The sequence below is a fragment of the Aulonocara stuartgranti genome (genome assembly GCF_965226115.1).
Source record: "Aulonocara stuartgranti genome assembly, chromosome: 8".
NCBI lineage: Eukaryota > Metazoa > Chordata > Actinopteri > Cichliformes > Cichlidae > Aulonocara > Aulonocara stuartgranti.
The window spans coordinates 17,628,715-17,650,671 of record NC_138959.1 but is presented as its reverse complement, the minus strand read 5'-3'; the positions used below and the strand labels follow the sequence as shown (position 1 = coordinate 17,650,671).

Sequence of the window (21,957 nt, the reverse complement as noted above, 5' to 3'; positions counted from 1 at the left end):
CACTGCAAAGGTGCTGGAAGTTTGTCCTGGAACTAGTGAACCATCCTCTTGTTTGTTTATGCTTCCTGTGTGTGTCTGTGTGTGTATGAGGTCACTTCCAACGTCCTCCAACTTTTCCCTTGCCATGTCCCTTTTTGCTGCATTAAGACAAAAGAAGATTAAAAGGAGATCGTAAACAGTAGTTCACAGGAGATCAGCGAAATGTAAGAGAGTAAAGTAGTGCTAGTTCCTCTTTCTGCTCTGTCGCTTTATTTAAATATATTAAATAAAGTGTGTGTGTGTGTATCCTGTTCAGAAAGTAGCAAGATCTTAGATTATTGTGTTTCCTGTGCGTGTGTGGTTGTTGCCAGTGACCTATGAAATCTTTGCATAGTCAAAGATGTGCAAAGAGTTGATCTACCTACAACCCTGCACTTAGCTCCCTTGTTTTGTGGGTAGATTGAGACAAGCCGTCTGACTCACAATTTCTGAGCATGTTGGATCCTGTTCAGGAGGACATTGATCTGAAAAAGAAAAAGTACATAAGAATATAATGTCTCCGATTTCTAATATAAAAATCTTAAATATTCCCAAGTAAAGGGCTAACCTCATATTTCTGTCTCTTCATCTTCTCAGTCAGATCAAACTTTTCTGACTCCAGCTGGTGGATCCATTCCCACATCTCCTTGGCTCGCTCTCTAAAACACAAAAGGCATTACAGCTTGTGTCTAAGGCTTAAACAATTGTTTGCCTCAGGCTTATCCAGCTGATATATCTATAACATGTAGCTAAATAAAAATGTAATCCAGTGAAGGCTTTAACTGACCTCAGGCCATCCTCTTTCAGGCTCTCAATTGCCAGTGGCTTGCGTCTTTCTGCCAGTGTCTTCTTTTTGATTTCCCTTGCAGTTTGTCTTTTACCCCGTTTCTGCTCTGCCTGTAAGAAACGACCGCTCTTGCCCAGTCACATCAGCCTAGAAATGCACCTCACATATCTGCAGAATATAGCGGTACGCCTGCCCGCAAATGAATCACTTGAATCCCTCTGACCTTTGCTAGGAACCCTCCAAAGTGAGCGCCCATGTTGGAGAGAACTTTCTTCTTCTTGGCCTCATCATCTGCTCTCTTCTTTGCCTCTTCATCCTCTTTCCTCTGCCGCTCCTCCTGAGTTGCATCGTCACTTAAATTATTCTTTTCTTTGTTGGATTATTGATATTTTCATGGAATAAGCAACATATGCGTTAACATATTTCATTACCGCTATCCGTGTTTGTCTGTCCCGCTCTTTTTCAGCCCTTACACGCTGCTGCTCAGCTCTTTCTGCCCTCCGGCTTTCCTACATTGAAAAAAAAACAACAACTCTGCTGCTTTACTCTCTATTAGCCTGAATGGTGACTGCACCCTGACAAATCCCTTTTTCATACAAACAAGTGAGGGGAAAATAGACAAACATGCAAAACAAGAAAACAGTATGGGGAAGGGCATTACAATTCTTGCTTTGAGTCCAATCAATTCCTCTTCTTCTTTGTTCCTCTGCTCAAAGTGGACCTCAATCAGTGTCTGTAGTTCCAGAAGATCTTTTTCCATCCTTTTCCTATGGATATCCTAGCATGGGAGAAACTTACTGGGATTACTTATGTTTGGTTTTCGTGTAATGTATTTCTTTTCTTAAACAATGATATTAAGGCACTTACATCAAAGTCAACCCTCTCTCCCTCTGGGATTTTTGGTGCACCGAGTTGCGTAAGTGGCCTGTAAAACCACATGAAGGCGTACTGATTTGCTATGCTTTGTTTTTTACTAATCAAATCATTTTGAAAGCTCACAGCATAATATTCTTGTATTTTCTTACTTGTATTTGGGCCGTTCTTCTTCAGTATGGCAGCCAGAAAAGTAATGAAACAGTAAATCAGTTATTATCATCATTATTATTATTGTTATTGTTATTAGAATAATCAAAAATACATCTTGAAACAGAAAAGCTCAAGTTAAACCAAGTTTATATCAGACAGGAAGCTGTTTATCTTTATCTTATTCTAACCATCTCACACTCAACGTCGCAAAGACAAAGGAGTTGATAGTGGACTCCCGGAGGTGCAGAGAATTACACACCCCCATCACCATCAACGGCGCTGCTGTGGAGAGAGTGAGCAGCTTCCGGTTCCTTGGTGTACATCTGGCTGAGGATCTTACGTGGTCAGTACACACAAACAAAACAGTGAAGAAGGCGCAGCAGCGCCTCTTCTTTCTCAGGAGACTGAAAAGATTCGGCATGAGCCCCCGCATCCTCAGGACCTTCTATCACTGTGCCATTGAGAGCATCCTCACTGGATGCATCACCACCTGGTATGGCAACAGCACCGCCTACAACTGCAAAGCTCTCCAGCGAGTAGTGCGGTGCTCTGAACGAATAATTGGAGGTGAGCTTCCCTCCCTCCAAGACATCTACAGGAAGCGCTGCCTGAGGAAAGCGGGGAGGATCATCAAGGACTCCAGTCACCCCAGCCATAAACTGTTCAGACTACTTCCATCAGGAAGGAGGTTCTGCAGCATCCGATCCCGAACCAGCAGACTGAGAGACAGCTTCTTCCACCAGGCCATCAGACTGCTGAACACTTCATAGACACCTCAGCTTCACTACTGGAACTTTAACATTATGCACTCCATACTGTACAGTAATGCCACTGTTTTGCACATGTCTCAACTATGTATATTTTTATATATTTTATTTTATTGTTTACTCTATTTAATTTGTAAAATATGTGTATACACACACACACACACACACACGTAGAAAAATATTTAGTATACACATCCAGAAATGCATATACTATTATATATTGTACATATATTTATTAGTTTCAGATGTAGCCATTCTTGTATTTTGCTTGTTTACGTTATTGTATTTTGCACAACTCTGTTGCTTGTGAAGCTCGCACACAAGCATTTCACTCACATGTGCTGTACCAATGTACCTGCACATGTGATGTGACAATAAAAGTGATTTGATTTGATTTGATTTGTTGGAACCTCCCTGCAATTCATTTTCATTTACTGTTTGAATCAAGCTGTTTACCTTCTTTAAAGCTCACTTTCTTCATATTGGCAGCCACTAACAAGCAAAACAGCATGCAGGTGAGTCTCTTATGCTCACCTCCAGAGATTAAAATGTTAAAGATTCCCACATAGTACACAGCCAAGAGTGGAAATAAATGAAACAGAGGAGTCAAGGAGGCCATCTATGTCCAGCTTGAACAGCCGTCATTAAGTAGAGGTGGTGGCCTATGACACCATTTGTCAGCTACTTGGAACACAGTCTTGAGATCCTTTCCCATGCGATTCAACCCCAACTCACACCTCGACCCATGTGACCTTTATAACTCGTATGGTGAGGGTGGGAAAAAAAATTCACAAATGTTACAGATGTTTCTAACGACTCACATGATGAAAGAGCAGTTCAACTCAGCACTCTCTAAACCACCTCCAAGGTGACAGCCCCACCTTTGCCAGCTTTGCCTCTCCAAAGCATGAAATGGACATGCATGCAAAAGTTGCAGAACCAGAAAGGGGAGATAATATATTTAACCCTGTGAGACCCAACCCATCAAAAAATAGCCAGAAATTTCAGATTTTTTGGAACTGAGATGTTCTTATAACAAAATCCACAATTTTTTTTCTGTATCATGTTTATGATATATTTATTATATATTTTTTGTATCGCATTTGATAAATTGGGCGTGTTTGGCAACTTTTTGTTAACAACAATGTTAATTTTAGAGGAAAAAAAAGAGTTTTGTCCATAACATTTTGAAATTATGGCAAGTATTGATCATGTTGATGACATAGAGGTCTCAGAAATTCATGTAGCAAATATGATACAAATGGCATTATAGGGTTAAAACCAAGAAGTGGCTAGTGAGCAAGGAATGTATGAAGTATGCTAGGTCCTTAATCACCAGAAATAATTAAGCTAGGCGGCTAATGTGTATTTACATGTAAATCTGTTAGTAATGTCTGTTTAAATGCTTTCCGATCATTTTCATGTTTGCTTTAAATAAAATATCTCCCTCTGCTGGTGCTGCAGCTTACAGGCTACCTCAACATGCGTGTCCAAATGGACCAGCGCATCTATTACACGTTTTTCCGTGATACTGGGTTGTGCACTAAGGTAGTGATTATGGACTACCCACAGAAATACAGAATCAACACGTAAACATTAAGTCAATTACAGGATTTAAACCATATTCGCAATTGTGTGGGTCTATGGGGTGTCTCTACTACTGGATTGCTAAAACAGCTGGTAGTTGATCTGTTATCTCCAAGGTATGCTAAATATAATCAACCCACACTGAGCCTTCAGTCTCACCTCCCTCTCCCTGCTCCTCATCTTCTTCTGGAGAAAGAAAGAGTCACAGTCTGATTGAGTTGAGATATGAATTGCAGCTTATATATTTATTAAATGAAAGAATTGCTGCCCTTACCCTCGTGATGCCCTCTAAATCAAAAGGAATTGAAAGAATGCATTAGAAGTGCCATAAAACACAAGTTAATGAATTAGAACTTTCTGGACTGGATCGACTCACCCGTGTTCATCTAAGTAAGACATGATGACACTGGAAAGACACATAGAAATCAGTGCTATTATGTATAGTTATAATGCACCACACGTCTTTTTCCAAACCTTTGAAATTAAAAAAGCAACATCCAGTGTAAGATTTTACTTTAGGGGATAAGATTAAGTGAAAGGCCATTTGGAGCTAATGATCTAGGAATAGAAGAGGCCAGAGGGACACTGGATTGGAGCAGCATCCAATTATCCAGGATCAGAGTGAGGTAACAGCTGTCCAGTCCATCTTGTTTAATTTGATTTACAAGAGAGAATGCGGGATAGAAGGAGATTAAGCTGGTCGGCTAGCTGCTATTAACACCAGCCAAGTCCTCTATTATCATTTGATCTACGTGCAGTCTCAGTAAATTAAAAGGATCTTTAAATACGTGCGTAGCCTCACAGATATTTTAACCATTACTTCATAGGTTTATGCACATGTGTCACTGTGAGATGTTGCATGAGTACAAAACCATGTTTGACTGATCAAATAGACAAAAACCAACAAAGGCAAATTTGGGATATTGAAGTCTCATTCCTATGCAAATGTATGATACTACCTGTTTACAGGCACTGATAAAAGTGTCTACAATACCTCACAGGTCAATTTTAGCAAGGATTTTAAGATATGACTGTGTCAGTCTAAATAAACAGGTATGGACAAAAGGACTGAAGGATTTCAGGAGGATTTTATTGCATTAATTGACCAGCAGAGTTACCGAGAATAACTGGAGCATGTTTATTCTGAGAAATGTTACACCTTTATCATCACCCACTAACACACTGGTGGGTCCAGTATTTAAATACATTACAGAATTGTTTTGATCAAGAATAAACCACTGAGTTTTTTCACTTCATGAAAATCCCAAACACCAAATGCTGCACACTGGGTGTTTATATTTCACTCAAAATAACCGGAAAAGACACTGAATATAACAAATAAGTCATTTCCAAATCCAAACTCACTAATCTGAGCAAAGTTTTTAGTGTCTTATCATCAAAGTCGTTCCATTTATTACAAATGCTTGATTTTTCATAGCTGTTAATTTAGCAATACTAAGTTGAGCATGTGCTCAGTGGAAACTGTAGCTCGAGCTGATTATCTTATTTGGATGTGGATGGTGCTATAATTTAAATGTCAGTTTAGATATCATAGGAAAAGGTCAAAGTACATACCTGAACAGCAGACAACAACACTGATGTTGAAACGAAGAGCAGTAACAAGTGCAGGGGAAACACAGCTTTATATGGGGTCCTCTGGGCGACAAGGAGGAGAGTGTGTGTGTGTGTGTGTGTGTGTGTGTGTGTGTGTGTGTGTGTGTGTGTGTGTGTGTGTGTGTGTGTGTTATTACTCATATGGTGGAAACAAATGTATTTCCACAGTCTCTGATTGTTTCACTATTGGTGCATGATGGATGTTATGCTAGGAATTCTCTGAAGTAATGAACATAATACTTAGTGCTTTCTGTTGTGCACCAGTTTGAGCTTAAGACCTTGAGGTCATTTTGAAGATTTTAGGACATTTTGGCAGCTTCTTGCTGTCAGACAAACCTTAAAACAACTGTTGGAGAATTCAGAATTGCTTTGGTGGTGAACTTAGGTAGAAGTAGGTCAGCATTAGGATATGAAATTTAGTTTTGATGGTTAAGATGAGAAAGGAAGTGGGATGCCAATAACTTACACGATACACAAATATGACCCATATTCACATGCTACAAACATGTGGATATGGGTCATAATTTCAAAATAAGGAACAGGGATTGAATGTGGACTATTAGTGGGTATTGAGGGCATAAGCTGAAGTCTGACAGGCAAAAAAAAAATGAGAACAGTGTTTGATGCTGACCTTTGTACGTGTTTTGGAGTTTGCACGTGTTTTGGATTTTGCATGTGTTTTGGATTTGTACGTGTTTTGGATTTTGCATGTGTTTTGGAGTTTGCATGTGTTTTGGAGTTTGTACGTGCTTTGTCTCTAGGGGCCACCGTAGTGGAGGTGTGATGGTGTGGCGGTGTTTTGTTGGTGACATTGTTGGGGATTTATTCAAAATTGAAGGCACACTTATCCAGCATGGCTACCACAGCATCCTGCAGCGACATGCCATCCCATCTGGTTTGCATTTAGTTGGACCATCATTTATTTTTCAACAGGACAATGACTTCAAACAACCTCCAGCCTGTGTAAGGGCTATTTGACCAAGAAGGAGAGTGATGGAGTGCCAAATGGCCTGTCCTCCACAGTCACCTGACCTAAACACAATCGAGATGGTGTTGAATAAGATGGACCGTAGAATGAAGGCAAAAGGGCCAGCAAGTGCTCAGCATCTCTGGGAACTCCTCCAAGACTGTTGGAAAACCATTTCATGAAGCTCATCAAGAGAATGCAAAGAGTAATCAAAGCAAAGGGTGGCTATTTTGAAAAATCCCCCCAAAATAAACATGTTTTGAGTTATTTCACACTTTTTTGTTCACTACATAATTCCATATGTGTTCATTCACAGTTTTGATTCCTTCAGTGCGAATCAAGCACCAAATGTGAAAATCAGTAAAAACATATATTACCCACAGTTTTTTATTGATCGTCTTCAATGTTCACAACAATATACTAGGCCTTGGGGGACATGAGTAGCTAGGTTGGCTAAGCATTTACCTTGATTGTTAGCACCCAAGATCAAAGTTCACCTTGAAAAAAAAATTCAAGAAACCATGTCAAGCAATGTATCATATGAAAAGGCATTGAGAGAACTGTACAGCACAATTTTTATATTTTCAGCCCTTGCACTTCAGGGGGAATTGTGCTCTCTTGGCGTCAACCACCTTTTCTCGTGTCTCCCTTCGGAACTTGCGGACTTGTAGTCCATATGTGGCATAGATGTACACTCATAGGCGCAACCCACATACTCAACTCTTCTGCTCAACTCACAAATGCATGGCTTTCCAACCGTACAAGATTTATTTCCAAGAAGCATTGTTACAACAAAGACATAATAGATCAAACACCAAGCATCCTGTCCTAAGGAAGGCACATATTCTTTTGCATCTTTGCTAAGCTTCAGTGCTTCATTTTCATAAAGACAAATACAAAGGCTACTTGCTAACAAACAAAACACTAATATGTGAAGTATGAAGTAGGATTAACAACTGCCTATTTGTAATAAAATAGCTTCCCATCAGGTAAGAAGAGAGTTGTTTCTAAACATATAGCAGGGAGTTGATCATCTGGGTGGACAGCAACTGCCATGTCATGATATTAGGTGTTGTCAACACATACACATTAGTAATGCTAAAGCATCAATGTAATTTAAATATTTCTGAGAATTATGGAGAATTAAATTATATGTAAAGTGTCACTTGACCTGGAAAAAATCTGTATATGAATCGTCTCAGGATTGCTGGATTTTCTGCTGGTCTCAGTTTTGGATTCTTAGTTATTACATTTGAGTCTTTGTGTTGGTGCCTGTTCTACTTTCTAAGGTAGTGTATTTTTGTTGTTGTTGTTGTTGTTGTTAGTTCTACTTACTGTCTCTGTCCTCCTGCTTATTCTTTGATTGTTCTCATCTGTGTCTCGTTGTAATTCTCTAATCACTCTATGTGTTCTTCTGTATCAGGTTGTCCGTAATATTAATCCTATTTGAACATTTCAAGAGTGAAAAAGCCAAAGATTTTTATACAAAAGAAAGAAATCTTTAACTGTCAAAGTTTAAAACCTCTTTTTCATCATTACTAGGTGTGGCTGGTAATTGTATCCATGTAATGGGGCTGCTCAGGTAGGTGATTTATCAGAGGGAGCAGGGTAGATATGCAGACGTGGGCAGTTATAGACAGGCATGTGTCCATGCCATTAGCTTAAACATGTTACTGCCAATTCTTGCTATGGTTATGGTTCCTAACTATACTGTACAAGTATAGTTAGGACATAAGAGTAATTATGTAAGTAATGAAACGATTCCCAAAATAGTTTCAAATTTGTTGTCTGCCAGAACAACAAACAATTCTGTTCTTAAAGTTTAGTATTTGTCATTTAAACATTTTTGACTTATTCAATAAAATAGCTTCAATTCATTTAAAACCGAAAAATAAGTGTCTTTGAAATACATTTAAAAAAATAAGTGGATGCTACCAAAGTGACTCATCTGTCCGTGTTTTTATTTGCTTTAAGCCCTTAAGTCCTTAAAACTTCTGCCTGTAAATCTATCCACAAAACCTAACAACAAAAACAACTTAAAAACAAAAAATCTGTATTACTTCCATATTGATTTGATTAAGCACAAGACGCCAGTTATGCTTTGAAAGGGGAAAAAAGTCCCTCAAAATGTTAGAACGCAGTATTGTCACCTTCTTTGATGACTGGTTGATTTATTTCATTTTGTTGTCGCATACATTTGTTTTGGCACATTTGTTAAATCCTCTGGCTGTGCATTCAAAGACTTGTGATTGTAACATTAAAGTAAGTAAGGCAGGAAATGCTTCAGTTTCATGGGTTTTAAAAAGTTTGAGACTGAGTGGACTACCACTGAATTAAAAATTCTTTAACCACTTCAGTAGGCTAACAAATGCAAACTGATTTTTTCTAATTTACATCCTAGAGAAAATATGGTCCTTACAGTGATTTTATTGCTAGTTTCAGGTAAGTGTCATAAGTTATGAAATCCATTCATGAATCCATTTTCTTAACTGCTTATGATGAAACGTTCATGCTGAAGTTAAACAGTGTTATGATGATGCAGTCCTCCTTTGTTTGATGTTTGGTTGGTGCACCTGTACAGGCTATGTTACTCTGTGTTCTCCCACTCATCGGGAGTTCTACCTGATAAACGGGGCTAAAATCTGGGCTGATGCCCAGAGTTACTGCAGGAGCAATTATTCCGACCTCGCCACGATTGGCAGCCAGGATGACATGCAGAGGCTGGTGAAAATGGTATCAGCCAGTGGTGTGACAGCAGAGATGTGGATCGGTCTAACACGAACAGGCCCACCAGCCTGGCTGTGGTCTGTGGGAGAAACTCAGATCAGTGATGGAGTAGTTGAATACACTAACTGGGGCAGTTTACCAAGTTCCACTGACAACTGTGGAGGGATGAGGGATGATGGGAAATGGTTCAGCGCACCCTGTACAACAACGCTTCCTTATGTATGCCAAGGTCAGTGCATTCATGGGAAAGATCATTCAAAATACACACAGCTCCTCTTTCACATAAATGTGATTGCGAATAAAATAAACTATGTTACTATGTAATTATTCATGTTCATAGATCAAAGGTCAGAAGTCAGCATGTTGTCATAAAATCATCATAAAATGTCAAAGTTTTAGCCCTTGCCCTTCGAGGAGAGTTGTGCTCTCTGAGTGATTTTGTTTAGATTTTAATCTTTCTTGTTGTAAATGTTCACAGATATTGGTTCCAGTGGGTTGTATGTTGTTTTTCAAGGGACAAGCTGGCTATATGCCCAGCAGAACTGTCGCATGAACAACAAAGACTTGGCCAGTGCGAGGAGCCAGGTGGAAAATCTGGCATTACAGCAAATAATCAATAGCGCTGCGTTGTCCTCAGTCTGGATCGGTTTGTTCAGAGATGATTGGAAATGGTCCGACCAGAGCGACAGCTCCTTCAGATACTGGGCCAGTGGTCAACCAAATTATGATGGACTCTGTACATTGTACAATCCATCTCTCAAAGGATTCATGGACAGAGGCTGTACTTACTCTCTACCCTTCATCTGCTATGAGGGTAAGAATATAATTCCACAGTGTATCATGTACCTTTTTGACTTCTCATTGTTTATTTTTATAGAGAACAAATGTATCTGTTCTCTTTAGTTACTGCCATTCTTAACATGGCAGCTTATTTAACAAATTAAATGCATGTGAATTTTATGTTCTGCCAATCAAGAAACAAAACACACCAGAACTGTTAAGGTGGAATTTAAGTCATCTTTGAACTTAAATGACTTCAGTGTGAGTGATGCCATTCTGCAGCAGGTCAGTTCTCTACTCTAAAATGTTCCATTAATGTGTCTTTTTAAAAGCTCTGATATAAGTCAAGAAGCCACTTTTACTGGATTCAGGCACTTATAATCGTAACACACTGTAACTAGCTCATGTGAATGCCTCCGTAGATCCAATCAAAGTACCAGAATGCCAGGGTTCGGTGGAGAGTCCAGCCTGATGGGAAAATTTTCCATAAGGAAGAGGAGAAGGAAATCAAGGATGCCTGTTAGAATACGACATGAAGTTTTCCTGGAGTGAAAAATTACTCACGATTTTGCATGTAGAGAATAAACAAAACTAGCCTAGCGTTAAATGAATAGAGATAAAGAGAGACTTTGCTTTACTGTTTGTTTTTGAAGTCTGCTCACATCATATTTGGAATGCTTTCATTTGGAGGGTTTTTTTAAGCATGTGGCAAATATAATATGCATATGTGATATATTAAATACTCATTAAAAGTCAGTTAAAAGTCTGTTGATTTATTACTCTGTAACCTGTAAGGGTAGACATGAACTTTCACTATTTTTTCCACATGCTGTCTTTTGTCTGAAAACATTATAATAAAGAAACATAGTGAATTACTTTGTTTGTCTTTGGGATTTGTATAAAATATTTGCATATGCCATATAGATGTCGGCACTGACAGCACGCTAGACAATGTTTATTCAAAATTTCATCAAGATTGGTCCGGGATCAAATAGGGAACATAAATACATAAGCTACGATCATTATACTATGATGATTAAAAAGATTTTTTTTCCCTTCATAATATTGCATCAGCTATAACAAAATAATAAGAGAAGCTGCTCTGGAGTAAAAACAAAAGAAAGCAGTAAGACGTGGAGAAAAAAAGTGTTACTATTATCACACATTAATATCTAATCCCAGCACTGCCTAGCACTGGATCATTTCACATAATTTTCATAAATACAGCAATCTGAATACTGCTTTGGCCACTTTTCTTTATATAAGAAAATATGTGTAACTCAAGATAAAATAGTGAAAATGGCGACAGTGTTATAAGAGAGGATCTATAAGAAATATTTGAGGGAGTCTGACTGAAGAAACTAAAACATCAGCGTCTCTGGAGGAAGCCAGAAAGAAACACCTCTCATTTCATATCATGAAACTTTTTTAATCCCAAAGAAATGCGTTTTCATGGTCGTCAGCTGCTCCCACATAGAATAAAAGAAAACTGTCACGCTGTTAAAAATTTAATAAGTAAATAAAATAACAATTTTTAAAAAATAAATAAATAAGCAATAACAATCAAGAATACTCTCATTACAGTCAGTCCCATTTTAAGGTTTATGATGACAGTGAGTGACCTCACTGCTGAAATAAGAGACAGAAAGACAAGTGGCAGGAACACAGACAGATAGAGGAGAGGTAATAAAACAAGATCATTTCAACCCCCAATGGAAATACAGTGTGTTGGTTACATCAAGTTTTTGGCACCTGTGATAGCATCTATCAATTTAGATCTTTACAACATCCTGCTCAGCTCCTCACAGCTAAATTTGTTTATAAAAATGCAAATATGTATTCCATAGGCCATCAGTAAAAACACCAACACACTATGAAATGGACAAAAAAATAGACTTTCAGAAAGGCAGAAGGACAAAAAGCAGCAACCTGCAGAAGCGCACTGTATCTTTTGCTATGAAAGATCTGGCCATCAGGTAAGAAAAAACAATTGCAATGTGATCTGGGTGCAGCTTGGTGTTAGCTCACACTAATAAATTGTCAAAAGACATTCAGAACGTGTAAATTTAGACTTCAGAATTAAATCTGCCAAGGCCTTCATGGTCAATATAATGATTTATTGGTTGGAAATTAACAAAAAGCCTTATAATTTACAAACAATAATTCTTACAAGTGTGGTGTGTGTTCTAATATTATTTCCCATTTGACCTCTCATTTAAAGTCAATAGATTCTGAAGATCACAGTGATAATAATGCTACATAGAGGTATTTAAGACTGTGTTTCTTGCAGTTATTATTGGATTGACAACATTCTAAATATCACTTTTTTGGACCTCTGACCTCTTCAGATAGTGCTTCGAATAATCAGTGTCAGTGTTTAAGTAGACAGCACAAAATTTTAAAAAGCAACGTTGATCTCAAACATTATTTCATTGTCGTAGTTTCAAAAAGTTGTGTCACTCAAGTTCAAGTTCAGCAAATATTTTCAAATTCATCTTTATTGTTACCCAACAGCATGAAAGCCAGCAGTGATATGTTGTTTTCTAGGACTTGGACATGTAATCGAATTTTTCTGTGTAAAAATTATTCACAGACGTTGGCTCCGTTGGGTTGTATGTTGTTTTTCAAGAGAAAAGCTGGACTGACGCCCAACAAGATTGTCGAGTGATGAATAAAGACTTGGCCAGTGCAAGGGGAGACACTGAAACTCTGGCATTGCAGCAAATAATCAGTGACAATAACAATGGCTCGCTGTCCTCAGTCTGGATCGGTTTGTTCAGAGATGAGTGGAAATGGTCAGACCAGAGCAACAGCTCCTTCAGATACTGGGCCACTGATCAACCAAATAATGATGGAGTCTGTTCATTGTGCAGTCCTCCTCTCAAAGCACTTTGGGACAGAGGTTGTACTTACCTTAAACCATTTGTCTGTTACAATGGTAAGCATATTGAGGGTACATTTCTATTCTTTGCAAAGAGCTATTGATAAATACATCATTTCTTTGTTAGTTACTGCGTGTTCGTTATTTTAAAATTATGTCCTAAAGATGATGTAGTGGCAATTCCTTTACTTTTGTATGATCAAACGTCCCACAACTTAAAGTCCACAAGCCACTGCTGCACTGAGGTAATATTTCGTACGCAGGCAAAAGAAGTCCATTGTCCAAACCTTTTAGTTGAGAGTTTTGGTTTTGGTTTATTTATCCATTTGGCAAGCAATAACAAGATCCTTCCTACTGCTTCTCCTGCTCTGGTAAAAAACCATAGGCCCACCCCAATGCATGCTGGTCCTATACCAGTCTCTTTATTTATAGAAACAAAATGGCCCTACAGCTCTTACTGACTAATTTAACAAAATAACAACAAACAAAACAAATCATTTAAAACAAAATATTAACCGACAAATAAACCCCAAAATATAAGTAAACTAACAACAAACTTTAACTAATTTCAAAAATAAGAACAAAAACAAAAATAAAGAACAAATAGCTCCAACACTCCGGCCCCTAATTGTGCATACAATCACAATTACTTTAAAGTCCCAAAAGGAGGAGCTATTCCCTTAAACAAATCCTTAATTTTCATTGAGGATTTTCTTCACGATGAGGCTTCCAGTAGCAAAATAAGTTTTGTCACTGGCCTTTCCAAAACACTGGTCCTTGTTTGTAGTCTCACAGAACGCACCAAGCCTTTTGCATCCTGGTTTACATTTAAGACTTTCGCCATCATCCATGATCCTCTTGGAGCTGTAGCGTCTGCAATTAAAACAACATCTCCAGGTATAAGACATCTTTTAGTCCTCATCCATTTTTGTCTTTCTTGCATCAAAGGTAGGTACTCAGAAAGCCATCTCTTCCAGAACAACTCTGCCATGTACTGTACCTGTTTCCACCTTTTCCTGACATGCAAATCACTTGGATGAAACAGTCCTGGTGGAAAAACTGGTTTATTTTTCAGCAACAACAAGTGATTGGGTGTCAGTGCTTCAAGATCATTTGAGTCATCTGAAACTTTAGTAATGGGTCTGTCGTTCATTATAGCTTCAACCTCACAGAAGACTGTGTGGAGTCCTTCATCATCCAGAACTTGCTCCTTAAGAACTGAGGCTAAAATATTCTTTATTGAACGAATGAGACGCTCCCACACACCACCTTGGTGAGAGGCTGCTGGAATGTTGAAGTTCCATTTCATGCCATCCTGAACAAAAGCCTTTTGAATTTTGGCATGGTCCAGCTCAGTCAAACTTTCTTTCAACTCTCGATTCGCCCCAACAAAATTTGTAGCATTATCAGATCTGATGGTCGTAACTGGGCCTCGTCTACAGATGAACCTCCTCACAGCATTTATACAAGAGTCTGTATCAAGTGTACATGCAATCTCCAGATGTACTGCACAACTGGTGAAACAGGTAAAAAGAACTCCATACCTTTTAAGGAGACTTCGTCCTCTTTTAACACTTATAGGTCCAAAATAGTCCACTCCAACATTTGTGAATGGAGCTATGTCTGGCAGGACTCTCTCTTCAGGCAGATCCGCCATCTTTTGTTCAACAAACTTTCCTCTGTTGCGTCTACACGTGACACAACGAGAGATGATTTTCCTGGCAGCAGAATTTGCATTTAGTATCCAGTAATTTTGTCTTAGTTTTGACAGCATGTGTGCTCTTCCTGCATGTCCCAACCTTTGATGGATATGGCGTAAAATCAGTGTTGACACATGCATATCTTTTGTCAAAATTACAGGATGCTTTAATTCCATAGGCATGGCTGCTTTATTCAATCGGCCACCCACTCTGAGGATTCCTGCATCCAACACTGGATCAAGTTTGTAGAGCCAATTTCCCTTAGAGACTCCTTTGAGGCCATTGCGGATTAAAGCCATTTCAGTCGTAAATTTCTGTTGTTGTGCATATTGAAGAATAGCTTGTTCTGCCTTTGCCAAGTCTTCTGGAGTGAGATTTCCTTTCTTCAAAGTGGTCTTAAATCTTTCCATTCTTATCTCCACTTCTTTCTGACCTTCCGGATCATTCTTATTCAAACCTGCAGCAAGCAACTCTTTCCTCTTCTGTGCCAACAACACCAAGACCTCTTTCATCTTTAAAAGCCAGGCTACAGAGATTTTAAGTTTTGCCCAAGACGAGAAGTAGAGGATAAAATAGCTGGTAGGATTTTGTAATTCTCTCACAATGGCATTCATTGTCAGGTCCCTTTTGACCTCTGGGTCATCTGCAGAAATTACACTGTACTCCACATCCAGTTTAGGCCATTCCTTTTCTGACTCATAGAGAAATTCTGGCCCTTTTATCCATCTCCTACATTTGAGGAGATCCCCAGCTCTCATACCTCTGGATGCGTCATCTGCAGGATTCTCCTTAGAAGAAACGTATCTCCACTGATTCACATCTGTTGCTTCCCGAATAACAGCAATTCTGTTTGCAACAAAAGTATTGAATCTTCTGGTTTCATTGGAGATGTATTTCAGTACTGTTGTGCTATCAGTCCAAAAAACTGATTTTTCCAACCTGACTTGCAGCTCCTTTTGCAGAAGCCTGTCCACCCGAACTGCAAGAACTGCAGCCGTCAATTCCAACCTGGGAATTGTAGTTTGCTTGAGAGGAGCAACTCTAGCCTTTCCCAGGATAAAAGCAACATGCGTGACGTTATTCTTTTCCAACTTTAAATATGACACCGTTCCATACCCATCTTGACTTGCATCAGAAAAATGATGAAGTTGTGCCCTATCTGGTCTTCCAAAGCAATTTGGTTTAATGCAACGTTCCACTTTAAACTTTGAAATCAGCTGGAGATCCTCCAGCCAATCACGCCACCGCTGGGAAAGAGAGTGGGGAATAACTTCATCCCACTTCAAATTTTGTCGGCAAAGCTCTTGTAGCAACAGTTTAGCTGGCATACTGAAGGGAGACAAGATTCCCAAAGGATCATACAGTGAGCTGACCACAGACAAAATTCCCCTTCTGGTTGTTGGACGGTCCTGCAGGGAGGTTCTGAACTGGAACTTGTCTGTTGCTATGCACCACTGTAAACCCAGTGCTCTCTCAACTGGAAGTTGATCTGTGTCCAAATCCAGATCCTTAATTTCCTTTGCTCTTCTTTCCTCTGGGATTGACATGAGCACTGTGCGACTGTTGCTGATCCATTTTGAAAGCTTAAATCCTCCTTTAGCGCAGATATCTGTCAGCCTCTTCACCATGTGCACTGCCTCCTCTTCTGAAGCAACAGATTTCAAACAATCATCCACATAAAAGTTTCTTTTGACTGTATCAACCACTTCAGCTGGAAACTGTTGTGCATTATCATCTGCAGTTCTCTGTAGAGCATAATTTGCACAACTTGGCGAAGATACAGCTCCAAACAAATGCACTTTCATCCTGCATTCCTGTGCAGACCTTGAAGTGTTGCCATGTTGCCACCACAGGAAACGGAGAAAGTTGACATGTTTTTCTGAGACGTGAACTTGGTGAAACATGGAATCAATGTCCGCCATTAATGCAACAGGCTCTTGTCTAAATCTGATCAGAACCCCAACCAGCGAGTTTGTGAGATCAGGTCCCTGTAGAAGCTGACTGTTCAATGATGCTCCTTTATAAGTTGTTCCACAGTCAAACACAACTCTTAATTTGCCCTTTGTGGGATGATACACTCCATGATGAGGGATGTACCACACCTTTCCATCATCTTTGTGCAACTCATCTACAGGCACAAACTCGGCATATCCTCGTTCAAGCATGTTGTTTACACATTTAGTGTATTCATCCTTATAATGAGTATCCTTTTCAAATCTCCGTCTGAGACTCTGGAGACGCTGCTCCGCGACACAGAGGTTATTTGGCAAACTGGAACCTTCTCTCCTGAAAGGCAAATCAATGTGATAATGATTTCCAATAAGCTTTATTGAACTACTAACAATATCCATGAAACACAGATCCTCTCTAGACATTTCAGTCTGCTCCTCTGATGATCTTTCATTAAAATCATGATTGTACTGTTTAATCAACATGTCTTCAAGACGCTCAACAGAAATCCTATTGGCTGTTACAGCAGTGCAGTTGGTTTTATTTCCACTGTTACTTCCAGTGCGCAGGGGACCATTTATGACCCAGCCAACTTTTGTTTTTACAGCATAAGGTCCACCTCCCACACTGTTTATCACCTTCCATGGCTCCAAAACATTGGAAGCATCAGTGCCTATCAGTAGCTCCACATCTGCATTAACGTTGTACAGTTTAACAGGTTTAAGATGAGGCCACTGATCGATGTCGCTTTGCTGGGGAATATTAACTGTAGAAACTGGCATAGTCTTTTGAGTCAAAACATCTGGCAATGGCATGAAATCATTTGCTTCCAAACCAGACACTTCCAAACCAGACAGAACTTGTGTACTAACAATCCTATCTTGACTCATTGTTCTCAAAAAGATATTGGTCTTTTTACCTTTTACATTCAGCCTTTTTGCCAAAGTTTCTGTACAGAATGTACCTGAACTTCCAGGATCCAAAAACGCATATGTTTGCACAATTTTATTACTCTTTTGGCTCTTAACTTGAACTGGAACTATAGAAAAAATTGCATCAACTTCATGACCAGCCCCAATATACCCACATGTCTGAGTGGTTGCAGTTGAAAAGTTGACATTAGAGTTTGTCCTCTGTTGAGTTTGTTCCGAAGACGCACCTGGATCCTTTCGCTCTATATGAAGAACCCCTGGGTGCCTTTGGTGACACACGTCGCAATCCAAACGACTCCTACAGTCTTTGCTTGTGTGACCAACTTTTAAACAACCAAAACAAATTCCCCTTTCCTTGATAAAAGTCAACTTATCCTGATGCGTTTTAGCTTTAAACTGCTTACAATTCTCTAGTAAATGGTTGCTGTGTGAACAAAACAAACAACTATGCAGAACGGCGGAAGTTGTTCTGCTTCCAGTTGATTGAGTTTTGATTCCTGGCACTGTACTGACATTAGTGGCAAAACTACTTCCTTTTCTCCTTTGCTTGGTAGAACTTGAAGCTTTAAAGCTGCTTCCAGATTGTGAGTCTTGTATGTTGCCAAACACTGGATCTGATGCTACTTTTACCTGTTTTATTATAAAGGCAACCAGATCAGTGAACACTGCTCTGTAACCATTTTGTTCCTGCAGTTCATAGGCAACAACTCTCCATTTTTCCCTCAATTTGTATGGAAGTTTCATAACAACCATTCTCATATTTGAGGGCAAATCCAACTCCTTCATATAAACAACTTGCTGTGTTAGATTCGAACATCCTTTAAGAAAAAGAGAGAATGACTGTAGACCTTTCACATCCTCACTTTTAATAGGTACCCAACTCACAATCCTCTCCATATATGCAGAGGCAATTTTATTTTCGTTCCCAAAATGTTCTTCAAGAAGATCTTTGGCTGTGGAATAGCCCTGCTCAGGTGGTAAGTGCTGACAACTATGCACCAAATCCCTAGGCTGCCCCCTAGTGAACTGCTCTAAAAAATGCAAACAGTCGCTCCAGTTATCAGTTTTAGCTTCCACTCCATTTTCAAAGGCATTCATAAATGATCTGTACTGTAAAGGGTCTCCATCAAACACAGGGATGTTTCTGGCGGGGAGGACAGAAGATAAGTTTTGTTTTACAAGCAAAGTAGTGATGTCATTTTGTTTTTGCATAATATTTACAATCTCCTTCGTGCAGTTCCCAGTCAAAGTAGGAGACTGAGGCTGTGTTTGCTGCGTCACTTGAGCTGAATCATCAACCTGATGTTGGGTTTGACTTTGTCTAGGTACGATTACTTGTGATTCAGATGCAGAATTTATACCAGAGTAATCTCTTGATGTTGGAACAAATGTATCGGCACAAGGATTTAAACTAGGCGCTTCTTGCACGTGCCCTCTTTCAAAATAAGAGTTAATTCCATCAGAATGCTCAGAGCTACAAACTGAATTTATTTTTAAGACACGAAGCTTTGCATTAGTGGCTGCCAGCTCTGTTTCCAAGGATAATGTCTCCTTTTCTTTTCTCAGTTTCTCCTTTTCTTTTCTCAGTTTCTCCTCTTGCGCTTCGATAGAATGTTTTTTCTTTAATGCAGCGAGTCGCTCCATGAGCGCTGCCTTGTCAGCCGCAGCTTTAATGCATGCGGAAGATGTTGATGAAATTCGACTTTGCTGTGACAAGGTTTTTGAAGGTGGTTTTACACTTGAGATATTAGAGACACTGTCTTCAGGTTTTATTTCATCCAAACTTTCAACAGCTTTATCATTGCGAACAGTATTGTTTTGTTCAGTATACGGCTCGCCCGCCTCCTGCAACCAAACCTTTACTTTGTCCATAAAAACAGAGAATGCTGTCACCTTCGACTGAAAATGTGCAACTTGCCTTTTCACTTCATCTTCTGGCAGTGGCAAACTTAAAAAGGATTCTTGCAAAGCGTTTGCATCTTGATAGCATTTAATAAACTTCCCAAATTCAGAAGACACTTCCTTAACGTTTTCATGTGAGGTCATTAAAGCGGAAATTTTCCCCATGTACTTAGATGCTTGCTTACACATTGAACTGCGCTTTTCTTGGCATGTCTTTATATACAAATCCAAACCTTTTGGCGTAAATTTAACGCTTCTTTTCTCTGCTTGCATCTCAGTGTCATCCTCTCGTTTACTCTTAATATCCGACATTTTTATTGTCCTCTTGGATTATTTCAAACTTTATAAAGATGCACAGCACACTGAGAGTCCATAGCCTAAAGTACAAACATGACATCCATTTACCTGCCTTTTGCAGCGGACAAACATTTCCACAGAGGGCGTTGGCATGTTTCAATTAGCGATCCAATTATGCACCAATTTAGTACGTCAAAACTCAGTTCATCAGTCTTTGTAGTGAAATCATGTCTTTAAACTCCAATAGCTTCACCGTTTTCCTTTACGGCTTAAACAATATTATCACTCACCAGCTTTGATGAACGAGTGACATGTTGATCCAGGCCTCAACATCAAATCCGTCTGGATTACTCACCAGACGATCCAATACCTTTTATTCGAGTTCGACGGTGATCCTTGAAATCCTTATATCCATTAATGAAGAATTATTCCTTTGTCCACGGGAAGGTTTTTTACTTTGTGTAGTGGCAATTCCTTTACTTTTGTATGATCAAACGTCCCACAACTTAAAGTCCACAAGCCACTGCTGCACTGAGGTAATATTTCGTACGCAGGCAAAAGAAGTCCATTGTCCAAACCTTTTAGTTGAGAGTTTTGGTTTTGGTTTATTTATCCATTTGGCAAGCAATAACAAGATCCTTCCTACTGCTTCTCCTGCTCTGGTAAAAAACCATAGGCCCACCCCAATGCATGCTGGTCCTATACCAGTCTCTTTATTTATAGAAACAAAATGGCCCTACAGCTCTTACTGACTAATTTAACAAAATAACAACAAACAAAACAAATCATTTAAAACAAAATATTAACCGACAAATAAACCCCAAAATATAAGTAAACTAACAACAAACTTTAACTAATTTCAAAAATAAGAACAAAAACAAAAATAAAGAACAAATAGCTCCAACAGATGACTTGAAGACTTATAAGAAAAACCACATGCTTACTTGATTCTATGTGTAGCTTCTGCAACAACAAAAAAAAAGAAGCAGCACAACATCAAGCAGAAAAGCATCAGTAACTGCGAACAGAAATGTGAAGCCAATGATAAACATAAAAAATGTCATCCTTGGACTTGAGTGACTTGGCTGTGAGTGAGGCTTTTTTAAAGGAGGTCAGTTCTTTACTCAACTTTTTAAAGCTCTCCTAAAAGTCAAGGAGTCATAGTGGAGGGTTCTCAAGTATGAACGGCCCATTTAGGGTCATGCCAAAGCATCTCAATCAGATTTAAGTCTGGACTTTGACTAGACCATGAAAAAATGGACATGCTGGTGTGTTTCGGATGTTATCCTGCTGCAAAATGTTTGTGGGTGGTTCTCTATGTCAATGTTTGCTTATTGAGATCATTTAGCCTGCTTCACTTTGTCAGTGATTTCTTGATTCAGCAGGTCTGGCACTACTCAAATCTGTTTGTGGTAAATGAAATTAAACTCAGTTTTCTAAATAAAATGTGGTCAAAGTTAATTCATGATTAAACAAATACGGCGATTACTTTTCACATAGGGCCAGGTAGGTTTGAGCGTTGCACAGAAATCTACAGACACCCAACAGGTTTCTTCATGAGCAATCTGCTAAACTGGGGGAGAGATGTTTCAAAGCAACAAAAACAAACACCAAACAAAAACCCCACTAGTTTTTTCTTTAAGAATATCTTTATTTCCCCTCGTAATATTGCATTAAAAAGGCTCATGAGAACAACATAATAAGAGAAGCTGATCTGGAGTAAAAACCAAAGAAGGCAGCAGTAAGTGGAGAAAAACATCAATCTGTGTCACAGGTACACTTTACATCTAATCCAGGTCTGACCTGCAGCGCTGCGTGGGACTGAATAATTGCACATCATGTTCATAAATACAACTTGCATTGTTATGGTGCTTTTAAACAGTGGTAACAATAAAGTAAAAATATAAAATACATTTATAGCAGTTGAATAACTAGATTGTATGTCTGCTAACTTTGTAAGTTAAACTTAGTGAATACAAACTAAGCCTCCAAGAAAATAAAAATATGGCACTGGATATATTT

General features: G+C 39.0%; 1 protein-coding gene across 1 annotated transcript; it reads right to left on the bottom strand.

Annotated features, from left to right (window-relative positions):
- Positions 1–73: 73 nt before the first annotated feature.
- LOC309712652 (troponin T, slow skeletal muscle-like) lies at positions 74–4,584 on the bottom strand (the record flags this gene model as incomplete). The annotated part of the gene is made up of 11 exons (XM_082543622.1): positions 74–137; positions 463–503; positions 587–677; positions 806–915; positions 1,029–1,142; positions 1,237–1,314; positions 1,467–1,583; positions 1,673–1,730; positions 4,326–4,371; positions 4,460–4,473; positions 4,562–4,584. 11 exons carry the CDS (start codon positions 4,582–4,584, stop codon positions 92–94), a joined length of 738 nt encoding a protein of 245 aa, XP_082399748.1. The 3' UTR covers positions 74–91.
- Between the last annotated feature and the right edge of the window lie 17,373 nt (positions 4,585–21,957).